Genomic DNA, 13,985 nt, shown 5'->3' with positions numbered 1-13,985 from the left:
TTTCCCAGCATCAGGGTCTTTTCCAATTAATTGACTCTTCGCATCAGGTGGCCAAAGTGTTGGAGCTTCAGCTTCAACACCAGACCTTCCAATGAATATTCAGAGTTGATTTCCTTTAGGACTGACTAGTTTGATCTCCTTGCTGTCCAAGGAACTCTCAATGCCTAGGGACTGAGGGCTAGGGAGCTTTATTATTGTGCTAGGAATCCATGCCTGGCCTGATACGTTACCTGAATGTAGTAGCATAGTACTCTTACATCTTCCAGACTGAGAAGTTCTGGGCAATGATGTCAAAGCTGAGGCAATGTGATTGTGGTACAAAAAGAATCTCTTCTAGAATGTCCCATTTTTTTGTTTTCTGATGGATTTTTTGGATGGGGACTGGCTTGTCATGAATTCAGTTCCATTAGAGTTATTCATGTACATGACTTTTATTTTCAAGGGAAACCTAGTCTCAGATCATTACCAGGGATATTTGTGGTAGCTTGGCAAAGAATGCTGGGTGCAGACTAGACCTCCATTGCAGCATTGTATCTTAACTTGGAAAATGCCAAAGCAATGTTTTCCTATCCAGGCTGCTCTGTTTTCCATAGTCCCAGGTGTCCAGACACCTCTGACCTATTCACTTAGGTTTCTGTGAAGAGAGTGATTCAAAATACATAGAATTTTAGAGCCCAGGGCACCTCACAACTCCTCCAAAAACAGTGATGGTGATGATAATGATAGTGTACGTTTATTTTGCTTCTGACAAATACCAGGTGCTGTGCTCAGTGTTCGCATGCATTTTCTTTCTTCCTTGTTATTATTCCATGAAGTATTATTTCCACTTGAGGCGAAAACAAGGCCAGTGTATATGACACCTTAAAATATTAACTAAGGTTGCCAGACAAACCAGGACCATAATTTAGGTCTCCAACAGTAAGTTCAGTATTCTTTCCAGTGTTTCTCAAGCTGTAGTCTGGCATGTTCTATGAGACTATGTTTAATTTTGTGTTCCAGTTTTTTTTATTATTATTATATAAATATAAAACTCTTCACAGTAAAAAAATTCACAATCAGAAACCATTTCGTATAGTAAGTTAGTATTTCTCAGACTGGAATTTGAGAGTTCCTGTGGGTCCATGAAGGTGGTCTTCAGGACCATGACATTTTTTGTTAAAGGTTTATAGATATAGTGGGTTTGAGAAACATCCTTACTGTACCGCGCCTCCTCCATTCATATGTTTAGAAAGGAAAGGCATTCTTTGCTTCCGTTCTGAGCTCCCTCAGGGCTCACCATTCCAGTAGCTATACTGTGATGGCTGTGACATCCTTTGTTTACTGATATGGCAAGTAATATTTTAGTTCTCAGCTCTATACTGGCTGTGAAAAGTGTTGCCAGTCATCTAAAGCATGATCGAATTTAGGTCAAAAAGTTAGAGAGAAAGCACAATCTTTGGAGTAAAAAGAACAGAAGTGGGGTGTGCTGCCCCAGTTTCTGAATGGACTCTACCCCCATGACCTCACAAGTGACGAGGCTTACTCATCCTCAGCATCTCCTCACTTTCTACTTTTCCAGATCCCATCAAAATTCTCTTTGCCTTCAGAACAGTTCAGATGCCACCCTCTCCATGAATCTTTCTCTGAATCCCAGCTGGATGTGATCTCCTCTCCTCCCCTGTACACCATGCACTTTGTTCCATGGTGTTTCCACTCTGCCTTTCCTTGCAGATATATTGCGTGTATATTTCTCTCAGAGACTAGGGACCTTGTGATCCCCATAGTGCCCAGCTCACATGTTACACACAGCAGGCATCTAATACATGTTTTTGAGGGTGTGATTAAAAAAAAAGAGGAATGGATGAGTAGACCCACCATCTCCTCCTGTCTCATCTTGAATGGATGGAAGCTCACAAATGCACCCAAGTCTCATCTCATCCAACAGATGGCTGTTGGTAGTAAGAGACACACTTACTATGTTGGTGGCACCGATTTTATAGAGTAAAAAGGACAACTGTTGAATATTCTGACAGCAACCCTCTAATTTTTCCATGAAGTAAGATTCTAATAATACAAATAAAGTATGCCCTTTTCCCTCGTCCCTGCAACCTAACGTACTTCACACCTGCTCCATGTTATCACAGATGAATATTTTTTTATTCTTTGTTTCACACGGATTTGGAGCCACCTGTGATAAAATACATATATATATATATATAGTAAAATAGTCATATCATTGGTCCTGAGAAAGTGTAAATCAGAACTGAGATGTTAGCCCTAACAGGTAGGTGGGGTGGGCATGGCACAGAAGAGTACCAAGGTAAGGAAACCATTAACTCCCACAGACTTGCTGTAATAGCGCCACAAAATCACCTCTGAGATCCCAGGCAGTCAAGGCAAGATAGAAGTGCTCCAAACCACTCAGTTCACACCACAGGGAGAACAGAATCTGTTCTGCAGAGAGAAAGCACTCATTTATCAAATAAAAATTCACCACATTAAGTACCTTTTGTATTTTAAAAAATAAAGCTATTTTAATAGAAAGCTGAGGACAAAATGCAAGAGACAAATGCTATTTCCATGGATATGCAATGCCTCTTTCTTACCTTTAAATCAGAATTCCCATGTGAGCCTGTGTTTTGGGTAGTTGACTAATGGAGATTAAATGTGCAAGGAAAGATCTTGGATGAAATGTGGTGTCAGTGGTGAAAATGGCTTTACAATTAAGCAGCAAATGAATTTCACAGAGTGGCCCAGGGAAATTCTCAAGTTGGACCAATGTATAGATTCATTTCACTTCAGTTCAGTTGCTTAGTCATGTCTGGCTCTTCAACACCATGAATCACTGCACTCCAGGCCTCCCTGTCCATCACCAACTCCCGGAGTTCACTCAAACTCACATCCATCGAGTCAGTGATGCAATCCAGCCATCTCATCCTCTGTCGTCCCCTTCTCCTCCTGCCTCCAAACCCTCCCAGCATCAGGGTCTTTTCCAATGGGTCAAATCTTTACATGAGGTAGCCAAAGTATTGGAGTTTCAGCTTTAGCATCAGTCCTTCCAGTGAACACCCAGGACTGGTCTCCTTTAAGATTGACTGGTTGGATCTCCTTGCAGTCCAAGGGACTCTCAAGAGTCTTCTCCAACACCACAATTCAAAAGCATTGATTCTTTGGCGCTCAGTCTTTTTCACAGTCCAACTCTCACATCCATACATAACCACTGGAAAAACCATAGCCTTGACTAGATGGACCTTTGTTGGCCATATCTTGTTGTAATATCTCTGCTTTTTAACACGCTGTCTAGGTTGGTCATAATTTTCCTTCCAAGGAGTAAGCGACTTTTAATTTCATGGCTGCAGTCACCATCTGCAGTGATTTTGGAGCCCCCAAAAATAAAGTCTGACACTGTTTCCACTGTTTCCCCATCTGTTTGCCATGAAGTGATAGGACCAGATGCCATGATCTTAGTTTTCTGAATGTTGAGCTTTAAGCCAACTTTTTCACTCTCCTTTTTCACTTTTATCAAGAGGCTTTTTAGTTGCTCTTCACTTTCTGCCATAAGTGTGGTGTCATCTGCATATCTGAGGTTATTGGTATTTCTCCCGGCAATCTTGATTTAAGCTTGTGCTTCTTCCAGCCCAGCATTTCTCATGATGTACTCTGCATATAAGTTAAATAAGCAGGGTGACAATACACAGCCTTGACGTACTCCTCTTCCAATTTGGAACCAGTCTGTTGTTCCATGTCCAGTTCTAACTGTTGCTTCCTGATCTGCATACAGGTTTCTCAAGAGGCAGGTTAGTTGGCCTAGTATTACCATCTCTTTCAGAATTTTCCACAGTTTATTGTGATCCACACAGTCAAAGGCTTTGGCATAGTCAATAAAGCAGAAATAGATGTTTTTCTGGAACTGTCTTCCTTTTTTGATGATCCAGCGGATGTTGGCAATTTGATCTCTGGTTCCTCTGCCTTTTCTAAAACCAGCTTGAACACCTGGAAGTTCACGGTTCACGTATTGCTGAAGCCTGGCTTGGAGAATTTTGAGCATTACTTTACTAGCGTGTGACATGAGTGCAATTGTGCAGTAGTTTGAGCATTCTTTGGCATTGCCTTTCTTTGGGATTGGAATGAAAACTGACCTTTTCCAGTCCTGTGGCCACTGCTGAGTTTTCCAAATTTGCTGGCATATTGAGTGCAGCACTTTCATAGCATCATCTGTCAGGATTTGGAATAGCTCAACTGGAATTCCATCACCTCCACTAACTTTGTTCGTAGTGATGCTTTCTAAGGCCCACTTGACTTCACATTCTAGGATGTCTGGCTCTAGGTGAGTGATCACACCATCATGATTATCTGGGTCATGGAGCTCTTTTTTTGTATAGTTCTTCTGTGTATTCTTGCCGCCTCTTCTTAATATCTTCTGCTTCTGTTAGATTAGAGAAGCCTAATTCCAAGACAGATAACCCCAGATTCTCACGGTGAAGTTACTGTCTGAGGCTGGCCAGTGGGAGGGCTCCATGCTGTGTGGTCATTCAGAGACACACTTTTCTTCCATCTAGCAGCCTCACTGTCCCCTAGGACAGGACTTCACAGATTTTATGTGCTTGTGAATCTCTTGAGAATTGTGTCAAACTGAAGGCTCGGATCTGATAGGTTTCTGGGGGTAAGTCTGAGCATTTGTATTTCTGGCAAGTTCCTACATGATTCCAGTGCTGCAGGATCTCACTTGGAGTAAGGAAACCCTTGGGATTGGTAATCCTTCCTTGGATCTCCACATCCCACTGGAAAGGGAGAGTATAGGGGCCAGCCCTGAAAGCAGTGGACATCACATCCACCCACTTTCCACTGGCCAGAACTCAGTCACATGACTCCACAACACTGCAGATGTGCCTGGGAAATGTAGGCTCTGTGCATAGGACGAGAAGGAGGCAGAGTCTGGTGACCACTGGGAAGTACCCGCCACAGCCAACAAGCACCCCAGAGGTCACTGAGATGCTTCATCTCCATCAGGAAGTACAGATGACCCCTAAGGACTGTGTTTGCATTTCCCCAGGGTGGACTGACCCATCTACATGCCCTTCACTTTTCAAGAAAAATTTATTGGGATATAGTTGATTTACAATGTTGTGTTAGTTTCAGGTGTACAGCAAAAGTGATTCAGTTATACATGTATTAGTTCTTTTTCAAATTCTTTTCACACATAGCTTGTTACAGAATATCGAGTAGAGTTCCCTGTGCTATACAGTAGGTCCTTGTTGGTTGTCTGTTTTATATACAATACTGTACATGTGTTAATCCCCAGCTTCAAATTTATCCCCCCATACAACGTTTCTCCTTTGGTAACGATAAGTTTGTTTTTGAAATCTGAGTCTATTTCTCTTTTGTAAATAAGTTCACATATCATTTTTAAAATTAGATTCCACATATGAGTGATATCATATGATATTTGTCTTTCTCTATCTGACTTAACTTCACTCAGTATGACAATCTCTAAGTCCATTGCAAATGGCAATGTTTCATTCTTTTTATGGCTCAATAGTATTCCATTGTGTGTGTGTGTGTGTGTGTGTGTGTATGCATGCCACATCTTCTTTATCCATTCATCTGTGGATGGACACCTAGGTTGCTTCCACATCCTGGCTGTTGTAAACAGCGCTGCAGTGAATGTTAGGGTGCATGACCCCAAGAAACGCCTGGTAAAATAAAGCCTGAACACTGTCAGCACATTCTTGATGGCATCGTTTATTTGTAGGTGATGTACTATCCCATTAGGCTATGTGCTTTTCAGAGCCTTTTTTCTCCTCCCTGATCCTATTGTATGTGGATTAAGCTCTACTTTCCTTCCGGCTTGACAGCAAGGCTCCTACAGCCGTCACTTCAAGGCAAAACAGATGAAAATGTGCGCTAGGCTGGATGATAAGTATTTAATTTCCTGGCCATCTATGGGCTCTTTTCTTAGAGGGACAAATTATCCTCTGGATTTCCAGTGCCACGGTCATATGTTTCATGGAGTGGTAATGGTGAGAGTCCTCCATAAAACTGCCTTTGCAGTTCTTTTCTGCCTGTCCCATTAATGTGCTCTGTATTTATTTGGAATGAAGTTGACATTCAGTGAGCCAGGTAGAAAACTGATTTGTGAGAATTATGGATACAAATCCCATCAACAACGTGAAGCTATCCAACCCCACTAAGCATGGAGTCTCCGGTGGCCACTTTGTAAGACTGAACTGGGGCTGCCCCCTCCTTATCAGCGCAGCCTGCCACGGTCCTGGCTGTTATTCATCCACTGCCGTTTGCACACTCCTCCCCATGGGGGAGACAGGGAGGAGCAGTGCCTGGCCCAGCATGTTTGCTCTGCCACGTTAGGAACATGAAATACGGATGAATGAGGATTCAGCACAAGGAGACTGGGCGGGCAGGCCAGTGCATGGAAGAGGTGGCCAGAGGCTGTTCCCACTTCCCTGGCAGCTGGCATATGAGGTGGTTTAGGCACAGCTCGTGGTGGATCTGGTAGATTCAGGGTCTGCCTGGTTTGCTCGCTCTTATGGTTGACTCTCACTCTACGGGGGAAAAAAGCAGGTGAAATGTTTCTGAATAGGTATTTCTAGGAAGATAGGGATATCTTAGCGAGCTTTCATGGTATCATAGCAGAAGACCAGCACTCGGAATCTGCCCTGTCGTCCCCTCTACCCGACCCATGCGAGGATCCCAAGCCTGCCACGAGCAAGGGACTTTAGCCAGATGGGAATCTGAGTGTCCTTCAGGAAGCCCTGTGTGAGTGCCTGCTGACCTTGTGCAGAGGGCCCCCAAGCCCAGGCAGGAGCACGTGCTTCAGCCTGAGGTCCATGGGGGCCCTCCCAGCACCTACCCTGAGAGGAAGTTGTTGCCTCACCTCACCCTAGTCCTGGACCTCGCTGGAAAAGAAACCTAGACAGGCTATCTTCAGAGCTCAGACTCTTACCCTCTTTAACAGAACAGTGACCACAGGTGGCGTGCCTAGTTTGGAGGGATGGGTCACAAGACTAGAGCAGAGTAGCTAGAAAGGAACCCAAACTCATTTCCCCAAGGGCCAGCAGGCACCTGGGCATCACTCACTCATGTCTGGTGAGGCAGGTGTGGCTTCCTTGACTCTGAACAGGTGCTCACACCTGTCACCTTGGCCCTCACCTTCGTGAGGCGGGCTTCCTTCCTGTGCTGTGGCCGTCAGGTCCTGCCCACTATGCACCCTCCTCGGGTCCTAAGGTTGGCTGGGGTGTGTCCTGCTGCAGGTTCTGGATGTGCTGTGTTCCCTCTGTCTCTGTGATGGGGTCGCAGTGAGAGCCAACCAGAATCTCATCTGTGACAACTTGCTGCCCCGGAGAAACCTGCTCCTGCAGACGCGGCTGATTAATGACGTAACAAGGTAAGGCCACCACCATCATTGCAAATGCCCATCTTGTCCCCAGAAAGGAAAGAAAGAGTGCTGATCTCAACTCCAAAGCCACCTACCCATCATCTCCATTCTGATGTGACCACATAAGATAAGACCAGCAAATATGCACATCTTTTAGTGCCTTGTACTCCAACCCCTTCAGCTGAATTTCTCAAACTTCTCCCCATGGAGTAAATACACCACCTGAGGACTAAAGAATTTGGCCTAAGGGAGTGATCTACCATGTTTTATTTTAAACATGAATGTATATCTTATACCTTCTTCATAACATATTTTATTTTGATATGCCAACATTTTTTTTTAAATCTTTTGATAGCATGGATGTCCCATGTTGAGACCATGGTTTCTTTTATCCTCTGGCACTTGGCCATTTACCCCCAGGGCCATCTGTGAAGTCCAGAATGGGCTCATGAAGAACCCTGGGAGTCATGAACTCACTGGACCTGGACTAGGGAGCAACTTCAGCAGCTCTCCACTTGGGCTCCCTCCCTACTCTGCAACGTGAGAAAATGACGTCCCCTCCAAAGTGCAGAGCAGGTTCGGGTCTGTGGACATCACACAGGCTTTCTTCTGGGTATCAGTCTGGTTCTTCCCTTGCCCACCCAAAATGGACACAGTCTTATCCCAGGACAGTGGACCTCTAAGAGTAGGATTCCAAGAAGAAAAACTCCAAGTGAGCATGCACGGGTTAAAACTCCCAAGCTTTTAACCATTTTTTTCTGGATACATTAGAATCTCTATTTCTTAACAGGGTTGCCTAATACTGATGTATCTGCCCCCCACCTTTTTTGTCATAGAGGTTGAATTTTTTTCAGCTTTATTGAGGTATAATTGACAAACAAAAGTGTAAGATATGCTAAGTATACAATGTGATGATTCAACACATATAAATATTATGAAAGGATTCTCTCTCCCCATGAAGTTAATTAACACTTCCATCACTTCACACATTTACCATTTTTAAATGAGAACATGTGAGTCCTACTCTCTTAGTGAATTTCAGTTTTATAATACAGTGTTATCAACTGTGCGTGCCTGCATGCTCAGTCACTTCAGTCGTGTCCCCATGTGACCCCATGGACGTTAGCCCACCAGTCTCCTCTGTCCATGAGGATTTTCCAGGCAAGAATATTGGAGTAGGTTGCTGTGCCCTCTTCCAGGGGATCTTCCCAACCCAGGGGTTGAACAGGCATCTCCTGCATTGCAGGAGGATTCTTTACTCACTAAGCCATGATGGGAAGCCCATTATCAACAAAGTCACCATGTTATATCCTCAGACTTTACTCATCTGATAAGTGAAAGTTTGTGCCCTTTTATCAACTTCTCGCTATCCCCCTGCCCCTACTCTCCAGAACTGCTTTTCATTTCTCCCTTTCTAGGAGTTGGACTATTTTTTTTAGATTCCATGTGTAAGCGATACTATGCAGTATTTGTCTGGATTATTTCTAATAGTGACTTCTTAATGCTTTTAAGAGGCCATTATTATTAATAATGCCTATGGGGAAAAGCTTAAATCAATTTACCAGAAGATGGAACCTGAGTAAGTCATTTCTTACACTTATAGAAAGAAAGAGGAGTTTGCAATCATACAACTCTACACGATGTTTTCAGCATCTTTACCTATGGTTGGCACTCAGTAAATGTGTGCTGCCTTGAATATTGGAACATATATCTTTTATATTTTATAACGGAATTAATGTTGTCCTGACATCTCCCACTAAGAACTTGATCAAGTGTTGGAGGCTTGAAGATTATTCTGCTTTAGAACAAGACAAAAATCATGAAATTGCCCTTGCTCTCAGTTTAATTGGGCTTTCCTGGTGGCTCAGACCATAAAGAATCCACCTGCAATGCAGGAGACCCTGGATTGTGAAGATGCCCTGGAGAAGAGAATGGCAACCCACTCCAATATTCTTGCCTGGAGAATCCCATGGACAGAGGATCCTGGTGGGCTTTGCGGATCCCATAGGGTCGCAAAGAGTCAGACATGACTGAGCGACTGTCACGTTCACTTTTTGGTTTAATTGGGCCCGTGCCTCCTATGGTCTGGTTCAGTTTGCTTTCCTATTTCTTAAGAGTCTGTAGGTGCCACCTGTCTCATGTTTAATTTCAGTATTCGGCCAAACATCTTCCTGGGAGTTGCTGAAGGCTCAGCACAGTACAAGAAGTGGTACTTCGAGCTTATCATCGACCAGGTGGACCCCTTCCTCACAGCAGAGCCCACGCATCTGCGGGTGGGCTGGGCCTCTTCCTCTGGCTACGCTCCTTACCCTGGAGGCGGAGAAGGATGGGGGGGCAATGGTGTTGGTGATGACCTATACTCCTATGGCTTTGATGGACTTCACCTTTGGTCAGGTGAGCACCTTGCCGGGGCTTCGGCCCCTGATTGTTCAAATGGAAATGGTTACTTCTTGTTGAAATGATACAGGCTCAAGTCTCAACTAAGTAGATGGTTAAGTAGGAAGAGCACCACATCTGAAATGAGACTGCCCTGCTTTTTTGTATGTATGATTTTATGTGTTTGTTGGCTGTGCTGGGTCTTTTGTATATATGATTTTATGTGTTTGTTAGCTGTGCTGGGTCTGTGTTGCTGCATGGGGTTTTCTCCAGTTGTGTGACAGGTGGGGGCTGCTCTCTGGCTGTGGTGCACAGGCTTCTCATTGTGGTGGCTTGTCTTCTGCAGATCACAGGCTCTAGGGTGCATGGGCTTCAGTAGCTTAGTTGTGGCACTAAGGCTCAGTAGCTGCAGTTCCCAGGCTCTAGAGCACAGCTTCAGTAGTTGTGGCAGCTACTGAGTTGAGTAGTGGCAACTACTCAGTAGTTGAGGCTAAGTTGCTCCAAGGCCTATGGGATCTTCCCGGACCAGTGATCGTACCCACGTCTCCTGCACTGACAGGTGGATTCGTTACCACTGAGCCACCAGAGAAGCCTGAGACTGTCCTCTTTTAAACCACAAGTCTGTACTTCAGTTACATCATCTAGTACAGATCCCTTAACTTTTCTCAAGCTCAGTGTCTGCTGCTTTACAATCCTAATTGCATGGATTTGTCAAGGTTACATGGGCCAACAGGAAAGGAGAAAAAGACTGAGCATTTATTGACTTTGCAGTAAGCTGCATATCTTTTGTACCTTTTTCCTCTCATTTTATCCTTACAATGACCCCCTACAGTGGATAATATTGATCTCATACTACAGACATGGAAACTGAACACAAAGATGTTTAGTTAACTTACTCTCAGTCATGCAGAGAAGCCTCCATATCTGACTACAAGTCTGTCATCTGGTGGCTGTAACATGCCGCCTTGTCATACACCTTATAAGGTGTCTGGATCTGTACCTGACACACAGTAGTTGCTAATCTCTTAAAAGATTTCAAAACTTCCTTTTTAAATATACAGTTACACTTTCCCCAGAAATGTCCGTGGTGGTTGCCTGTGGAGAAGTGAGTTGGCTTCTGAATGGGTGGAAATGTAAGACTAACCCTCATACTTTTACCCACAGCAGAGGCTCTACCCCTCCCCTCTCCTATCTACAGCTTGTCTTATCTGTATCTTTTGCAAAACTGGAACTGGAGATATAGTGTTCCTTATAGAAATTTCTTAGGTAAGCATTGTGCTGTGTGCCTCTTGCATAAGGAACCAGGACATACAATCCTCTGTAAATCCAGTACAAGGGGAAAGTTTGTATGTACAAGGCAGACCTATGTATTTTCATTTGTAACCAAGAACTACAAAATCCATCACATTTTCCTCCTCCTTTTAGCTTCCAGCTGAAACCAATAGCTCAGGTCCTAGTGACATGTTTCTTACAGTTGATCTTTACTTTCAACTGATCAATATTTTTTAATATTTGTGCTATTTTATATTCAGTATAAACATTTTTTTACCTCTTAGGAATGATGCAAATATGTTTGTTTATATACGTATCTGGGATCATTTATAAGAAGAAATTGCCTGATTCTGTGTTTTGTGTATCCCAGGGGACAGTGTGTTGCAGACAAAAGTGGGTACAAAATGGCAGGATGATAGAGTGAAGTGAATGTCTTGTTCTCTTATCCTCACAGTTTAACTTTCCATTTCATGAGGGGTGAAGGTGGGTCTTCTCTGGATTCACAGAGCCCCACTGTAGAGGCATGGTTTCTGTGGTCATACAGTTGTAGTAACATTTAGCTTAGGTTATCATCAGATGGCATAAGGATCTCAGAAAGTTATCTCTGGGGAAGTGATTTGAAAACAAAAAATCACTATTCTCATATACTTACAGCTCCTGAGTTTAGTAAAATTGAACCTGTAGGGGGATGAGTGGGGTTGATGAGAGAAAAGTGTTGCCCACTGCCTGCTGGTTGCTGCTCACTTCCTGCCCTCTCTTCACCACAACCCGAGCATATTCTCTGGATCCCAGGTGCATGCGCTCAGTTGTGTCCAACTCTCTGCAGTCACATGGACTGTAGCCCATCAGGCTCCTCTGTCCATGGAATTCTTCAGGCAAGAATACTGGAGTGGGTTGCCATTTCCTACTCCAGGGGATCTTCCCAACCCAGGGGTCAAATTTGCATCTCTTGCACCTCCTGCATTGGCAGATGGATTCATTACCCCTCACTACCTGGGAAGCCCTCCCTGGACCCCAGGCTTCACTCATGGAGAACTCTGGATTGACTGAGGCAATATGAAGTCTACCAAGACCCTTAGATGGAGCAGATTGGCCCCTAGTTTCAAAGAAAAACCAACCATTCTCAAAAAAAAACCACATTTATTCCATCTTTTCCAGATTTCACAGCCCTCCATGGGGCACTTGACATATCCCTTTATAAAAATTTGCAAAATAAATGCAACAGTGAGTCAGGAGGCAGAGAACCCACAAATTGCACATCCAGAAAGCACTGCTGTCAGTGCATTTTAGGACCTGGACGTCCATCCTGTTGTAGGATCAATCCATCCTATTGTGTGTCATTCCAGGAATGTACAATGCTCCCTTTTTCCTTCTTATCCAGTCAAGACCAGAAATCCAGGTGAATATTACCCACATAGTAATATAACTTCACCTAGGAGCATTTTGGGGGTCTTCATCACTCAATCTTCAGCATCTGGTGAGATGTCAAGAAACCAGCATCCATAAAATTGGCATCTTTTATGCTCACTAAAATGCAAAGCTTCCTTGGGTCTGGGCATCATTCTGAATTCTCCAACTTGCGCCCAGGTAACATTTATCTTGCAGAAGGCAAAACAGGTAAATATGTCAGCGTGTGCACCAGTGGAAGAAATAAGGTTTCTGTTAATGACTCCCACCAGGACAGCAGTGAATTTTGGACTGTCTGATGAAGAGGTCTAATAGTTGATGGAGAAATGAAATGGAAGTGATGCTCCGACTTACTACAGGAGAGAATAGAGGGTGGCTAGGGAGAAATGGTGGATACTGGTCTGACCATTTTTCTTCCTTTCTTGAGATGTAAATGCCTGGGTCCACTGCCTGTGTTTCTTATTGGAGTATAGTTGATTTACAGTGTTAAGTTAGTTTCAAGGGCACAGTGAAGTGCATCAGCTATACATATATTCACTTGGGTTTTTTTTAGAGTGTTTTTCCATATAAACTGTTACAGAGTACTGAGTAGAGTTCTCTGTGCTACACAGCGTATTCTTATTAGTTATCTATTTTGTATATAGTAATGTATACATTATCAATCCCAATCTCCCAATTTATCTCTCCGCCCCCCAATCCCCTGGTAACCATAAGTTTGTTTTCTACATCTGCGCCTCTACTTCTGGTTTGTAAACAAGTTCATTGGTACCCTTTTTTTTTCAGATTCCACTTATAAGTGACATCATGTATTTGTCTTTCTCTGTCTGACTTACTTCACTCAGTGTGACAATCTCTAGGAATGGGAAAATGTTTGTAAGTGAAGCAACCAAGAAGGGATTAATCTCCAAAATATACAAACAGCTTATTCAGCTCAATATCAAAAGAATGAATAATCCAATCAAAAGATGAGTGGAATATCTAAATTGACATTTCTCCAAAGAAGACAAACAAATGGCCAAAGGCAAATGAAAAGATGTTCAACATCACAGTTATTAGGGAAAAGCAAGTCAAAACTGCAATGAGGTATCACCTCACACCAGTCAGAGTAGCCATCCTCAAAAAATCCACAAACAAATACTGAAAAGGGTGTGAAGAAAAGGGAACCCTCTTATACTATTGATGGGAATGTAAATTGGTACTGTCACTAGGGAGAACAATATGGAGGTTCCTTTAAAAAACTAAAATTAGAACTACCATATGACCCAGTGATCCCACTACTGGGCATATTCCCAGAGAAAACCATAATTCAAAAAGATACATGCACCCCACTGTTCATAGTAACGTATTTTACAATATCTAGGGCATGGAAGCAACTTAAATATCCATTGCCAGATAAATGAATAAAGAAGATGTAGTACATATGTACAATGGAATATTACTCGGCCATAAAAAGAACAAAATAATGCTATTTGCCACAGTGTGGATGGTCTATTACCTTTAAACTTATCTATATGCATAAATTAAGCCACAGCCTTGAGCTGGACTTTACTACTTATTA

The 13,985-nt window shown here is 43.2% G+C and overlaps 1 protein-coding gene across 8 annotated transcripts in view; it reads left to right on the top strand.

The window, feature by feature from the left end:
• RYR3 (ryanodine receptor 3) overlaps nucleotides 1–13,985 on the top strand; it is a 559,072-nt gene that overhangs the window by 303,843 nt on the left and 241,244 nt on the right. For all 8 annotated transcript variants that reach the window (XM_070797211.1, XM_070797214.1, XM_070797210.1 and 5 more), the window contains exons 17-18: nucleotides 7,248–7,381; nucleotides 9,525–9,766. In XM_070797211.1, the coding sequence (XP_070653312.1) occupies nucleotides 7,248–7,381; nucleotides 9,525–9,766 (376 nt within the window). The remainder of the gene's footprint in view (nucleotides 1–7,247; nucleotides 7,382–9,524; nucleotides 9,767–13,985) is intronic.

This window comes from Bos indicus, chromosome 10 (assembly GCF_029378745.1).
Source record: "Bos indicus isolate NIAB-ARS_2022 breed Sahiwal x Tharparkar chromosome 10, NIAB-ARS_B.indTharparkar_mat_pri_1.0, whole genome shotgun sequence".
Classification (NCBI taxonomy): domain Eukaryota; kingdom Metazoa; phylum Chordata; class Mammalia; order Artiodactyla; family Bovidae; genus Bos; species Bos indicus.
This window is presented reverse-complemented; position numbering and strand designations above follow the sequence as displayed.